Below are 15,259 nucleotides of genomic sequence, written 5' to 3'. Positions count from 1 at the left end.
ACTGAAAAATGTACTTGATATCCCCAGATCAGATATTCTTTGTAGAGAGTAAAAATAAGGCTGTTGAATGTCTTGGGTGGCTGAAGTTCTGCTGCTGAATATTGGAGAGAACCTTTTGCTGTATAGAGCTTAGTTGTAGAACATGTGTTTGAAAGTCTGGAAGAGCAAAGGCGAGAGCTAAACCCCAAGGTGAATTGTATGATTGAATGAAAATATTTTCATCAAGCCTGAATTGTTTCCTCTGTGCATTAAAGGCAGGGCACTAAAATAAGATCCTCCAGCATTCTAGGAAAGTGAAGGACAGGTGTATGAACAGAATGAACTGGACAGTCATGCATGTAATGCACTCCAAATTCTGCCTTTATGTGCAACACTTGATTTAGCATGTCAGCAGTGAAAGCGCCTGAAAATGTCTGAGTGATGTCCCTCTTGACTGATTCTCCAAAGGCTTCCAAGGAACAGCCCAAGTGAAAATGGTCTTATACTCATTTGCCAGCTTCTGCTCTGTGCTTGTGATTCCCAGGCTTGTCTGTTTTGCTTCAGGAGGGCTGATCAATTTTACATGTCGTGTACTCACAGCTGAAGTAGAGAATGAACACCTACTGTCTCCTCATCTTTTGGGCTGTCAGGGCAGTGCCATGAGGTGCTGGCTTTGCTCTCCAGCTCACAGCAGTTTTTGCATCATACCTGGTCATACTTTCTGCCCTGTTTGAGATGCACAAGCCAGCAGAGGTGCTTAGTATGCTGGTTCAAGATGCAATGACTAGCACTGGAAAGTCACCTTCTGGAGCTGTGCTATGTATTCTCAGACTTGCAAGAGGAAGAAATAAAGGATGCCATGGAGGACAGTCTTCTCAGGACCGCTTGCGGACTGTTTACTGCTGCCTCTAAGCTAAAGATAGAAGCAGTGACTGGTGGGAGTTGGAGGGTCCTAAGGACTTTGGAAAACCAGCAGCAGTGGCAGAACTTCAGGCTGAGTAGAGTGACCTTGCTTAAGACCTGTGCTGAGCTGGCCCTGATGCTACAGAAACAAGGTGACCAATGTAAGGGTGTTTTGTATAAATGGAAGAGCAAGTGACAGTTGTAATTTGGAAGCTGACAATCCACAGTAGTCTCCAATCTAAACCAACCGTTTCTGCATGGGCAAGTCCACAGTTGGATTGGATCCAGGAGGTATGCTGTGCTATCTAGCATGTGCCAGCACCTCACTCCCTTGCTATAACTTGCAAGAGGTCATAGCTGGATTTACCTGTAGTGGGTTTCTGAACTGTGTTGGGACTATCAGTGGCATGCCTATTGCTGTCTTGTGAACAGTGGCTTGGAGTATTTCAGCCTCAAGGGCTACTTCTCCCTAGTGGCCCACCAGGACAGTTGGCACATTACCACCAAGTGGTCAGGCAAAATGCACAATACTAAGGTTTTCAGGAACTCCAGCCTCATGCCCTGGATCTTGTGGGGAATGTTTGCCCAGTATGGCGACCATCTCCCTAGAGTGCAGCCTACTTTGTTCCTTCCACAGCTCATGAAATCCTAAACTGGATTCTTGGATGTCAGGAAGGAACTCTTGAACCACTGGCTGAGGAACAACCTCATAGCTATGGGTGCTTCAAGTGGGTGTAGGGTACCACACGTGTGCCTGCCCCAGATAGTTAGCTATTTTAGTCTGTGTACCGCACAAAATCTGTGAGGACAGGACCAGGGCTTTCTCAGAGGCCTGCACAGTGGAGGGAAGCCCAGAAGCTTGCCAGGTAGTACAAGATTGAAAAGACTGAGCCTCTTGATCACAACATCCATCAAAATGATCTCATAAGGGAGACCCTGGCAAATTCCTTCCAGCACTGCTAAGCTGGGGGATGGAAGGAGGACACCACTGTGTAAAATTCAACTCATTTACAACTGAAGAGAGTTTCTTTATTAAAGAGTGCAAACATTCAAATGCTCTGTGCTGTGCTCTTGAAACAAAATCTCTATAGAGGGGGTGGAGGGGTGGGGTGCATTGGGGTGGGGGTAGCTTGCGAATTTAAGGAAAGGAATGTGCAAGGGAGGCTAACATTTTAACTATATCCCCGTGGATACGGAAGGGTGCTTGGGGTGGAATGGTGCAGCATCCCACCACATTGTGCAGAGGGATCAAAGAGACTAGAGGTGCCCATCTTGCTTTCCTCATGAATACTGTCTGAGACCCTCTGAGATCAATGGGAGTTGACCCTGCCTCCACATCTCCAAGAAGGAAAGTTTTTCTTCTGTGACTTTTATTTTGATTGCACCAATTGTAATAGGTGGAAGAGCACAAAGTGCCTTTCCTTGTCTGGGCTGAGATACTGTAAATGATAACAGGCCAGACCCAAAGGAGGGCACTTTGTGACTAACATGTCTCCCAACTTTATAGCTGGGTCAAGGACTGATATAATCAAAGCCCCTTTTAATTTTCACATATTTGCAATAACACTCCCAGCCTATATCCCTAAGTCATCCTGGGAAGACAGTGTCCCAGAAATCCCACCTCTGCTAGCGAAGAAGGGTCTAAGAGGCTTTTACTTTTGGGAAGAGAGATGGGTTTGTGTGTGTGTTTAGGACAGGGGTGGGCAAAATGGTGGATCTGGTTGGTGGCCAGACTCCACTATGTGGCTGGTTTCCCTGGAGACCCCCAACACCTGGGAGGCCAGGATAGCACGGGGCCAAGATCTCCATGGAGACCAGCACTGGCAGGGTGTGTGCCTGGGCGAGGATCTGTGCTGGGGCCGGGATCTTGTGGCCTGTAACCTGCTCCTGCTTGGGGTGTGCAGGCAGTGGGTTGCAGCTGTGCCCCAGCTCCAGACTGCGCTGTCACTGCAGCAAGATCCCGGCCCCACATAGTGCCCTGCCAGCATGGCTGGGGCTGGTCTCCATGGCAACCCTGGCCCCTAGCCCCACCACTCCTAGGAAATGGAGTCTGGCAAGGGCCCGATCCAGCCCATGGGCTGGGCTTTGCCACCCCAGGTTAGCACCTTCTGAAAGACTGGCACAGGCAGGCAGGGGGTTTGCTTGTAGTCTGGTCTAGGTTGCAAAGGAAGAGTTTGGGGGTAGGAAGAATGGGTGTGGGGCAAGATGTGCACTGGGCATAAAAGGAAGTGCAGGGCACAAGGATGCTCCCTTTGAGAACTGGTGTTAGTCAAGGAGCCAGGGGAGAGGGCTGGGGCTGGCTCCAAGGGTGGCCAACAAGAATTTTTCCCCCAGTACTGGAGATTGCTGTGTATGTGCCCAGGCTCCTACTGGGACTCCTATCCAGAGGTTTCTGGCTGGAGGGTCTTGGCTGAGGCTCAGGCCGTTTGCTATTTTTGCGATCAAAGTAATTTCTTCTCCTGGTCAACTTGGTGCAGGCTGGGGTTTCGCACTGCGCATGCGCAGGAGCTGCTGTCTCGCCCCCGCTCCATGAGCCCTGCGAGTATTGTCTTGGCCGCGTCTTCCTCGCAGGGCATGTCGGGAGCTGAGGTCCCCGCTCCGGGCTGCGATGCAGAGCATGCCGGGAGTTATAGTCTTCCTCTCTCACCATCCTGCCGAGCGCAGAGTATGTCGGGAGTGGTAGTTCCTTCCCCGGCCTTGGGCATGTTGGGAGTTGACATCTCCCCGCCCTCCCGCAGTCTCGGGGCGGGGCATGCCGGGAGTGGTAGTCTCCATCTTTCCTAGCGCAGAGCATGTCGGGAACGACAGTTCTTTCCCGAGCCCTGGGCATGCTGGGAGTTGGCGTTCGAGAGCCCTCCCACAGGCTCGGAGCGGGGCACGCCGGGAGCCGCAGGGCATGCCGGGAGCGCCCGTGCCGGGGCGATGGCAGCGGCGGGGGGCGCGGGGCCGCTGTCGGGGGGTGCGGCGGGGCGCTCCAAGGTGGCGCCGAGCGTGGACTTCGACCACAGCTGCTCGGACAGCGTCGAGTACCTGACCCTCAACTTCGGGCCCTTCGAGACGGTGCATCGCTGGCGCCGCCTGCCGCCCTGCGACGAATTCGTGGGAGCCCGGTGCGCGCCGGGGGGGGCCGGGCGGGGGAGGGAGGGGGGGCCGGGGCCCGCGGGTAGGGCCCTCCCTGACCGCCGCTGTCTCCCCGCAGGCGCAGCAAGCACACGGTGGTGGCCTACCGCGATGCCATCTACGTCTTCGGCGGTGACAACGGGTGAGCACGGGGTTTAAACTCAGGCGACCGTCATCTGCCCGCGGCCTCATGTCGCGGGGCAGGGAGCTGATAGCCACAGCCCCCAGCTGCCCGCGGGGCAGGAATGGGGCACACTCTGCTCGCCCTCCCCAGCGGTCGGTCGGCTGGCCGTGCTTGACAGGGTCAGGGCAGGAGTGCCAAGGCTGCTGGACCCCTGAGAGTGGGCAGCGGGGGCGGGTGCAAGCATAGCCACCGCCTAGTCGCAGCTGACCCAGTTGTTGCCGCCAGCGCTGCTGTAACCAGCAGTCCCTGCCCCCCGAGAAGAGGAATAGCGTTGTCGTTGATGCCCTTTGCTACGGCAGTTATGGAGTCTGCACCCACTTGCTTGAGGCTGAAAAGAAATGCATCTGTTACAGCTTAGTTATATGCACAGCATGGCAGCGCGCCCTCGGAGCCACCGCCCAGCTTTATACACAGTGGGCCGGTCTACATGTGCATGAACGTGCTTTAGTTACTGCGCATTAAATCTGCGACCTCCACTGTGAGGTACTAGGAAAATGCATGTTAGCTAGTCTTAATGAGCAGAAACTAAATAGCATAGTTTTTCTAGTGATGCTTTAATGAACATTAAAATAGGTTAATGCGCATTTAAGTGCACATGTGGATGCACCCAGACTCATCTTAAAAGGATTTGAAAGGCCACATCTTGCAAGCTGTTGCTTCCTCTGAAGAAGCAAGGCAAGCTGTAGCTTCATTCCCTCCCCTTCGTACATACCGTCACGCCAAACGGTAGCAATTTCAAGTATCTAACAGCTCAAGCTGTTTATGGAAGATGTGGAACAAGATTCCCTGCTGCTGTTCTTCTGTAGGGCTCATTAGAGTAATTATTTTCAGATTTTAAACTGCAGAGGCTTAAGATATTTGGTCCTTTGTAAGAAATGCATTGATTTGTGTTTTCAAGATGTATTGTTCTTCACTGTAAGCTTCAAGATCCTCTTGAACAGAGCATATGTCCTCACAGGCCTTGAAGTTTCCAGAGACCTCCTGCTGTTGATGCTTGTACTCTATTTGCTATGCCTCTGCCTGCCCATGGTAGGGGGCTGTGCTTGACAGCTGTGACTGCCCTGCTCTGCCAAACAGCTGGTCAGGGATTGTTCAGGGGCAGCTGCAATGGTGAGCAGAGCTGTACCTCTGCTCCTGACAGCTGTGACAAACTTACTGATGACATGATGAGCTGCCAATCATCTGTTTGACAGAGCAGGACACCTGCGACTGTAATAGCCATCAAAGGGAACAGAGATGTAGCTCTGCTTGTGATGCCCTGTCAGGCAGTCCGTTACTCTCCTCCCTTGCCCTGAAACGGGGAGGGAGAGCAGAGCTTTCAGGGATGCTGGGAGTCTTGGGAGCATTTCTGTTGTACTACATGTGACTGCCTGTGCTTTATGGAGCACCACAAAGAAGTTTTGGTTTGAAACAGTAGCTTTGTTGTGGAGGATCTGCCATTTTTGTAGCGCTATAAACAGCCTGGATCTCTGTACACTTACTATTTGTAGTGCTATAATATCACACAAAGCACTGTAAAATAATGTGTCTGAGGCCTAACATGGGACTTGTAAATCACTACAAAAATAATGCGTCTAATCCTTGGAGCTAGAATATGCAGGTGGCAAGCTGGAACATAGAGTCTTGAGTATGTCTCCTTGCACAAATGCTTTACAATTCAGTTCTTGATTATGTAGTGATCACGTACTACATTTCCAAGAGGACTGAGCAGTCAGAGTTTTCTACACAGCTCTACTTTGTGTTTGTCCCACATACATAGCTAAGTGCTGATTACATTTTCCTACTGTATTTCATTTCAGAAAAACAATGTTGAATGACCTGTTAAGATTTGATGTGAAAGATTGCTCTTGGTGCAGGTATGAAAATGTTTTTTTGTTTGTTATTGACCGAGTTTCTGAACCTTGCATTCCTTAACAGCTGTTCAAAATGAGTTAACCAAAGTACATTTTTGCTTTGGGCTGTAGTTGTTTTATTTTCCCTGTGTTTTTGATGCTTATCTCTGTTCCAGTCCTTTTACATTAGATAAATAGGGGAGATCTGTGTAAAAGAGTCTCTTAGAGTTTTGCATCCAGCAGAGAGAGGATTTTCCTTGTGCATGGTCAGTCATAATGCTTGTTCCTGTATGATCCTCACCAGCAGTAGAGTTTGTGGCGTGTCAGGTGCAGGGCTGAAGGCAAGATTTCATGTTGGAGTGATGCTGCAATTTGCAGTGCTGCAGAAATTCTGTGACATTAGTTCATAGAACAGTACCAGAAGGCTGCTTCTTCAGAAGTGTCTATCTGACATGTAGGGGAAGGATTGCTTCTCCTTTCCTTCAGCCCCAGAACTGCCCAGGATTGGAAGAATGCAAAGATGTCTTTTAAAGGCACCTTAGCCTCATTCTTCCTGCTGAGTCGTGGTTTCTGTCCTGTCCCCTGGTATCCATACAGAACCTTGTAGAATTTATTTCAGCATTAACCTTTAAACTTTGCATGACTTCATACAGTCCCTGTCACTCAAAGTGTCTGTGGCCAGCATGTGCCATCATTTTGTCAAGCAAATTGCATTATTTACTGCACCACTGGATCTCAACCAGCCATAAGCAGTGCCTTTATCCTTGAGCATGACTGCTATTTCATGCAGAAATTTCTGTTTTAGTTATTTTCACTGGTAGTAACCTCTCATTTAGCCAGCATGTAGGTGTTTAGCTCAGCAAGCCCACTGTAAGCTAGCTGTGGCGACTAGATAGACAAGACAAAGTGTTGTATTGAGTTTAATCCATGATAACATCATGTCCAGAATGATTAAGAAGTGTATAGAACTACAAAAATGCTAACATATTAAACTGAAATAAACATTTCAATTAAGTGTTTGCCCTTCCTCTTTCCCCTCCCTGCCCCTCCCCCCAAATCTCTACATTGAACTCAAGCTACTGCTGTTGTGTACTTGAAGCATACAAATAGCAAAAGTGAAACTTAATTTTGTCACGCCATGCAGGGCTTTTACTACTGGGAGTCCTCCAGCACCTCGGTATCACCATTCAGCAGTAGTTTATGGGAGCAGCATGTTTGTGTTTGGTAAGCTAATAGCAAACTCCAGCTTCGTGTACACTAAATGATGAATATGTCTGATAATTTACCAGGTTTTAGGGAATGTTCAACTTTTTAAGAAGTATAAATCAAAGTCAAAGATCTCTGGTTCAGTAGCGATGGTACCTTCCCCCTCCCCATCTCCACAGCCAGGGCTTCAGCTTTGAGTTCTTTACTTTCATCTTCTATTCTTAAAATAAAACAAAACTATCATTAGTAACCCAATGGTCAAGTGATTCTTTTCCAGTTCACTAAACAAAGGAAGTCTGGATAGAGGACTGCATATCAGAATCTTTTTAATCTCATTTTTTTCTTATTTAATTTCAGACCTCCCATATTATTGGGAATAGTTTTTAGACTTTTATTATGAAATAGTTGAACCAGCATTTGCATAAAATGTTATTTTAGGGTTGACCTAAACTTAAGCTTTACTAAGCTATGTATGTTGATTAGGCCAATGTATGTAGTGCCAAATATGAAATTTATTCTAATGCATTGTTGTTATCTAGGTGGCTACACTGGAGACATTTACTCCAACTCCAATTTGAAGAATAAAAATGATCTCTTTGAGTATAAGTTTGCAACTGGCCAATGGACAGAGTGGAAGACAGAAGGAAGGTAAGAAGTACCTTTCAGTCTGTACTTTTGAAAGGCTCATGGGCAGTTCCACAGGTAATAACAGTGATAGGTAGTAGGAAGTACTACCTCTCAAGTTGCAAAACATTTTCCATTGTAACCTTTTGTTACTTGCTCAAGTCTTTCCGCTTTCTTTGAATGGACTATATTGGAAAGTTTCTCAAAGTTCTTTCATGTATTTCAGTTCTGTGATAGCGAGGCAAATAAGATCTGTGTGTTGTTCTTCCACCATAAATTTGTTTTTTCTCCAGTAGGGATGTCATGAAGATGCCTGACCTCTTAAAGTTGATTAGACCAGGGATTTTAAATTCACCCTGGGCCCTGGGCTGGATCTGGACGGTGGGGACTCCTGTTAAGCTGGGTCTATGGGACCAGTAGCAGCAGTGATGAGCCCCTGTGCCTGTGAGCAAGTAGGGTCAGCTCCACTATAGCTTAACCCTAAGGATTCCTTATTAAAGGCTGCATTTTTAAAGTGTTCTAAAATCCATGTTCTTTCTTGGGATGCCTAGAAATTTGATGCGCCTCATAGAGGTGTGGGATTGATTTATTTATCCAAATTTGGGGACATTTTGCCAGGAATTCCAAAGAAAGAGAAATGAAAAACAGCATTTCTTAAGATTGACAGCTTCTGCCTGGCTTTTTTGTGCATATCTGAAGAATTAACTAGTGGTTCTGATCATGCCCCAAGTACTGAGTGTTTACCTCAACACAACACCACTGCCTTTTTTTGTGAAGCAGTATTAAAATGATAGTCAAGAAATTTTGCCTGTACAGATACGTGTCTAATGCCTATAAGCAAAATGGGTTACAAGGCTTTCGATGCTGTCCCATGACAATCTTATTACAAAGCTATAAAAAACATGGACTAAGTGAAAATACTGTAAGATGGATACATCGTGCTTGACAAGTAATCATCAGTGGCTCAGTGTCTAGTTGGGAGGAGGCATTAAGTGGGGTTCCTCAGGGGTCTGTCCCATGTCTGGTACAGAATGGAACTGAATGCCATACACAATATCAAAGTTGGGGATGGTGCAGTGGATCTGAAGTCCAGCACTTCTTGATCTCAGATGTCTACAAAAAATATAGGAAAGGGACCATTTTACTAACAAGTCTCTTACTTCAAGTGTTGGATGTCAGAAAACCTAGTTGCACCATCACTTTCACCTCACCCCCCTGAGGCATTGCAGTTTTCAAGGCAATTTAATGTTCATGCAGGTTTCAGAATATCTTGGAAAACTTAAACAACGTTTGTTCAGTCTTTACTATGGAGTTACTAGGTTTTTCAGAATTAAGTTGGAGTCTAGAATCCGCAGATGGAAAGGGATTTAGTTTTCTTATCTGTGACCTGTTATAGTACACATTTTTATGTAATCATCCTGCAGCAGAGAAACCTGAGGTTGGAGATTAGGACTTTCTTATTATGTGAGTGGTCAAGCTACTTGGAGAGGTTGTAGAATCTCTATCCCTCAAAATTTCCAAGAGCAGGTCAAACAGACGCTTGGCTGGGATGTTTTAGTCGGGAATGATCCTGCCTTGAGCAGAGGGCTGGACTAGACCTCATGAGGTCTCTTCCAGCCCTTCCTTCTTATGATCTGTAACCAAATACATACTGTGGGGAGATCTGCTATCAACAGACAACAACAGTTCACTAAAACTTGAGGCATGCATTTTAGGGAATCCTTTCATAAATCTGTGCTGTCTTGGCAACATAGTAACAGATAGCCTTTTCTTCCCTCAGACTGCTTGATGCTAGGAGCATTCATACATGTTGTAAGGGTATATCTAGCCTGAAGTGCAAATCTCTACTGATCAAACTGTTTATAACCTCTGTTGGGCAGGCAAGGTGGTAAGTTTTTTATTTTCCTATTGTAGATTGCCAGTTGCAAGGTCAGCTCATGGTGCAACAGTGTATAGTGACAAACTGTGGATCTTTGCAGGGTATGATGGAAATGCTCGGTATGTACCAAATTGTCCTCTCCTAATTCTCTTTTTGTAGCATTTAGCCAGTTGTTTATTTAGAATGCTTTTAAGAGATCCCTTTAACTTTGGGGTTGCCCCCAAAGTTAAATGTAACTGTCCACATATGCCATGTAGCGTTACAAAACATAACCCTACAAAGAAGTTCCTGTTTGAAACAGGGTCTTTTTTTTTTTTTGTAATCAATCTGCCAATTTGGTGTTGGATCTTTGTAGTGCTACAGACATCCTGAATGTGTGGATGTTCACTTTTTGTACTGCTGTAAGGGTACATACACCACTACAAAAGTGATGTGTTTCTTAAGTAATGTGTTTTAGAGGGGCCCTCAAAAGTAATCTCTGTGTTCCAACCCTCCAAACTTTCTGACATGATTCAGTATATTTTAGTGAATGGGAAAGGAAGGGCCTTCTGAAGCTGCTGAAAACCCACTGGACAAAGTAAGCACTTCATTACAAAAATGTAACCAGATTAAAGGAAGAACAGTATGTTTGGCTTTATTCCTTGGTGAAATTTGTTACAGTTGGTAGGACTGTATCCTAAAATCTTCTAGTTTATAGGGCAGATGAAAAGTTCAGTAAGGATGCAGAACTAAGGGATTTAGAATCAATTCTTAAGCTTGGTCTTATTTCCCAGTGTGGGGTAGGTTTCGGTGCTCACCTATGCTCCTTTCAACAGTCTGTCTCCTTATTTTCTTCCTGCCTCTTGGTGAGGGTCAGAAATTTCTTTTCATCTCTTAAGCTTCAGCTATAGAATCTGGAAGATGGTGTAGACCCTGAGGTTCCTTGACTGTTGTCCCCCCCATCTCTAATTCAGAGCAGACCTGCTCTGAAATGCTGTTTGCTGTAGCACAGAAGCAACTAGACTGGTGTAACATAGTCCCAGGTTCACACGGGGTGATCATAGAAGGTACAAAAATCTTTAGCAGATTTGGTGTTTATTCTACCCATCAGTCTCCAGTTAAGGGAATTCTTAGTGTGTTAGAAGATTTGGACTGTTCTTTCTGACTTAGGTCTTTTCTTCTTACAACCCCAGAAGCCTAAAATAAGTAATTACAATGTTAATCCATTTAATATCTGAATATTTTAAAATTATACTTTAGGTTAAATGATATGTGGACGATTGGCCTACAGGACAAAGAGCTGACATGCTGGGAAGAGGTAAGAATCTGAATCCACATTACATAGAGCTTCCTTCTTTTCCTTTTAAACTTGTTTTTTTTTTTTTTAATTTGGGCAACTACAGAAAAAACTCCAACAGAATAAATACACATGACTTGCATGTGCAGTTAATACATCTTTACAAAGGATATAATATCTGATAATTATTATAAATGACCACCTCTCAATATAGTGATTATATAAAATGACATTCAGTAATAGTCACTGATACTCAGATGTTCTGGCTAGAGACTCTGACTTACTTGCAGGTGAGTTTTTTGTTCTCTGCATAAATCAAGAATAACTCCATATTTTTAAATATCCATTCCTCTTCTATCTCTTGTCTAATAATCTAACCTGATGGGACAGTTTCTCCATCTCTAGTAAGTCCTATATTGTAGCAAACTACATTTTCAGTGTTGCAAGTGATGGATATGAGTCCTTGCACATCTGAGCGTAATCTGTCAGCTAACAAGTAGATTTTCAGTTCTTCATTCTTCACTAAGTAAATTTTCTTTATGGAGGCACTCAGTAGACACATCAATTAATCAAAAGGAGTATTTCCAACTACTACAATAGTTATTATTTTGGTCCCTTTCTCTCAGAGTATTTGGAGCTCTGGGTTCAACCACTACATACAGAACAAGGAGCTTCTTTCTAGCATGGTGCATCGCTGTTAGAAAATATGTATTGCAACCTATTTGAATATAGGTACTGTTTGTGAAGTAATTTATCACTGCTGATCATCGCCACCAACCCCCCACCCCTGCTGCTGCCTGCGGGAGCTCCCCACTCAGCCCGCTCAACTCCCTGCTTGCTGCCGCCACACCCCTTCTGTCAACACTGCCACCTGCGGGCGGTCGCCGTGTCACCCCAGTCTCGGGGGGCACGCGTCGTTCACAGTGGCCGATAATTTGTCTGATAAATGCCCATGCGTGCGCACAGCCACAGCGCAGCACGCAAGCAGCAAGGAGCACAATATGGCAGCATGCAGCTGGCAAGTCTGTTGTGGAAGGGACGTCAGGGGGGCAAGTCAGCGCCCCCCGTGGTGAGGAAGGAAGGGGCCAGGGACAGGCACTGCCCAGCTGGGGTGGGGTGGATGCGGGATGGAGCCATGGCTCGTGTGCAAGGGGGTGGGCAGCTCCCCCTGTTAGGAGGGCATTGGGGAGGGCAGGAGAGGCATGTGACCCTGGATCTGCGCTGCAGGCTGGAGCCTGGGCTGTACCAGGCTCTCTTTTGCAGGGGCTGGGCTCAGGGCGGGTGGCAGTGGCGCTGGGTGAGGGCCTATGGAGGGGGCTGCACCCCAGATTTCCCCGTAGCTCCAGTCCCAGTGCCGTTGCTGTCTGCCCGCCACAGCCGAGGCTCAAGCTCCATCTCCCCCCATGCGCCAGGGAGAGCCGGGGCTGCAGCAGTGGTACTGGGAGTGGGGCTGTGGCGAAATTTGGGGTGGTTGCTGCCCCCTCCATAGCCCCTAACCCCACTCCCTCCCCCCCTTGCAGATCTTGGGGTACCACCCCCACCCTCCCGGGGTGCATACAGCAGCAGGAGTTATGGCCCCTCCCTCCTCCCCCCCAAAACTGTGGCTCAGTCTTGTGCCCCACCCCACCCTGGCTGGGCAGTGCCTGCCCCCTCCCTCCCTTCCTGTAACATGGGAGGTGTTGATCTACCCCCCCACACCCCTTCCCTCCCCTTCCACCACAACAGACTTACCAGCTGGAGGCAGCTGTATCAGAAATCGGATTGGCATCGGCTGATATGCCTCCTTAAATATCGGCTGTCAGTATCGGCCCCCAAAATCTCTGATGGAGCACCCCTAATAACCCTGTTCCTATATTGCTATCCATTGCTTCAACTCAGTTTCTTTCCCCAAGTCTCTTTCCCAAGCCTGCATTCGCTTAGTATTCCTATTTGTCCTTTTCTTTATTAAAATTACATACATTTTTAAGATTAACCCTTTTTCCCTTGGGTCCCCATATATCAGTTGCTCAAAAGGGGTAAGTGATCTAATGAGAACTTTTTAAAATAATTATTTTGAAAAAAATAGACTCTTACCCACTTGGGATTATCACATTTTTTGATAAGTTTTTACATCCTGTCCCAAAAAAGAATTGGCATAATTGGGTAAGACTCGACCCTAATCCATATAGAGCTGTACATCTGATAAGTTCTAAGGAGGAATTCTTTATTTCTAATAGGGAAGAATGAGGGAAAAACCAGTTTTCATACTTATCTCAGGATCTCAAAGTAGTCTGGATCCAATTTTGGGACCTGAATTTCTTTCCTCCCCAGCATACACCTGGGAAATCAATTTACTTTTACTATTCTCATTCTATTGCAACCCGTAGCTTGGAATTAAGTTTTACACACTAGATGGTAATAACCTTCAACTGTGGTGTGTTGATAATGTGCCATTACACTGGGGGCTGCAAGATCTCCAATCTTAAATTGCCTGTGTAATACTGATGCATTCACCCTCTTCTTTTTCCAGCTGAATTTCAGGAGAACAGCTTGCCAAGCCTATAGAGAAGTTTTAGCAGTATTTTTATTTTAATGTTGGCTGTTCTACCTAGCTAAGAAATCTCCATTTCCACCCACTCAGTCAATCCTACTTTGATTATAGTATGTCTGAACACTCCCCTCACCTCCCCAAATGCTTTTCAGCTCTCAGAAAACGTTGTGAAAATGGACACAGGCTAGTGAATGGGAGTGCTCAGGGATGATGTAGGGAATAATCATTACTGCATTAATGCAGGGAGTGGGGCCAGATGTCCCTAGAAGTCTCTTCCAACCCTGTGATTTAGCGTTTAAAAGGTAATGAATACGCTGTACACCAGACGTTTCTAAACTTTTTCTTACTGCATACCCCCTTTCAGATTTACCAGCTGCCCCCATATCCCTACCAGCAGATATTTAATATTTTAACCCCTTAAATGCCAAATATTATTATTATTATTATAATGAAAATTAAATCTGCCATTACACAATTTCTCCCATGTACGCCCCCACAGAGATGTCTTATATATCCCCAGGGGTACACATACCACAGTTTGGGAACCCCTGCAGTACACTATCATTAATACTGTAGTAACAATAATAAAATGCATTATTACGTTACAGAATATCTCAATTTGTAATGTAATGTAAATATTTATTAAATGAATTTAAGGAAAAAAAATACTGTAGCTGTGTACATATCAGAAAAAAAAAACCAGTTGCTGTTGATCAGACAACACTCCCTGTATCAGCATCAGCTGATTAGGAGCAGCATAGCACCAGAGCACTGATATGTCACTGCAAATAAGCATGTGCTGTTTTAGACACTTTTATATGAATGAACAAGCTAAGTCTCTATATACTTTAACCAAATTTATAATCATTCAGTTGGAACCATGGTTTCACATGGTTTCGTGGTGGTGTATCTTGATTTAGTAGTATATTCCTGCCATGTGCATGGAATCTTGTCATGCAATTTGGAAAATTAATTATTCACTTTGGATTTTGCTTCTTTTCAGATTGAACAGAGCGGTGAGATCCCTCCTTCATGCTGTAATTTTCCTGTGGCTGTTTGCAAAGACAAGATGTTTGTGTTTTCAGGCCAGAGTGGAGCAAAGATCACCAACAATCTCTTTCAATTTGAATTCAAGGAAAAAATGTAAGTATCTAATTCAGGTAAACTCACCTACACATTTTTCTGCTCAGAGTGAAAAATCATCGTAATAATAATATTAAGGAAAGGACTTTGTTTCATAATTAAAAATGACTGTTCTTTCTAACCCTAACTCCCTTCTTTTTTAATTAGAGACTTATCAGGCTGATCTGGATCCTATATTGATATGATGATACCTTGATCTTTTGCTTTGGCTAGATACAGACTTCTTAAAAAAGAAAATCGAACAGATTTCCTTGAAATAATAGCTACCGTACTCAGTACGGTCTACTTTGTCAGTTCCTATGACATAGTACACAACTATTAGGGCTGTGTGAGGCTTTGGACAGCTTCAGATCCAGAGAAGCTTCAGATGCTTCAGGATCCGAAGCAGCACATCCGGGTTGAAGCACTGGCCTCGTTCAGCTTCCCGAAGCGGTTTGGAGCTGCCTCGGAGATCCAGCCATAGGGTATAATGGGGAAACAATAAACTATCTATAACCTTGTTTTTTGTCCAATTTGGATGAAATTTTTAGGGATGGTAGACTCTGCAGAGAGGATGAAGCCTGCTGAGTTTCAAGAAGATTGG

The 15,259-nt window shown here is 45.5% G+C and overlaps 1 protein-coding gene across 2 annotated transcripts in view; it reads left to right on the top strand.

The window, feature by feature from the left end:
* The first annotated feature begins 3,789 nt into the window (after nt 1–3,789).
* LZTR1 (leucine zipper like post translational regulator 1) overlaps nt 3,790–15,259 on the top strand; it is a 45,872-nt gene continuing 34,402 nt past the window's right edge. For both annotated transcript variants that reach the window (XM_014609404.3, XM_019492526.2), the window contains exons 1-8: nt 3,790–3,992; nt 4,082–4,144; nt 5,986–6,042; nt 7,163–7,242; nt 7,764–7,872; nt 9,763–9,846; nt 10,967–11,024; nt 14,537–14,676. In XM_014609404.3, coding sequence (XP_014464890.2) covers nt 3,805–3,992; nt 4,082–4,144; nt 5,986–6,042; nt 7,163–7,242; nt 7,764–7,872; nt 9,763–9,846; nt 10,967–11,024; nt 14,537–14,676 — 779 coding nt within the window. In that variant the 5' untranslated portion in view covers nt 3,790–3,804. The remainder of the gene's footprint in view (nt 3,993–4,081; nt 4,145–5,985; nt 6,043–7,162; nt 7,243–7,763; nt 7,873–9,762; nt 9,847–10,966; nt 11,025–14,536; nt 14,677–15,259) is intronic.

The sequence above is a fragment of the Alligator mississippiensis genome, chromosome 14, assembly GCF_030867095.1.
Source record: "Alligator mississippiensis isolate rAllMis1 chromosome 14, rAllMis1, whole genome shotgun sequence".
NCBI classification, from domain to species: domain Eukaryota; kingdom Metazoa; phylum Chordata; order Crocodylia; family Alligatoridae; genus Alligator; species Alligator mississippiensis.
The sequence above is the reverse complement of the archived record's forward strand: the minus strand, read 5'-3'. Positions and strand labels throughout refer to the sequence as shown.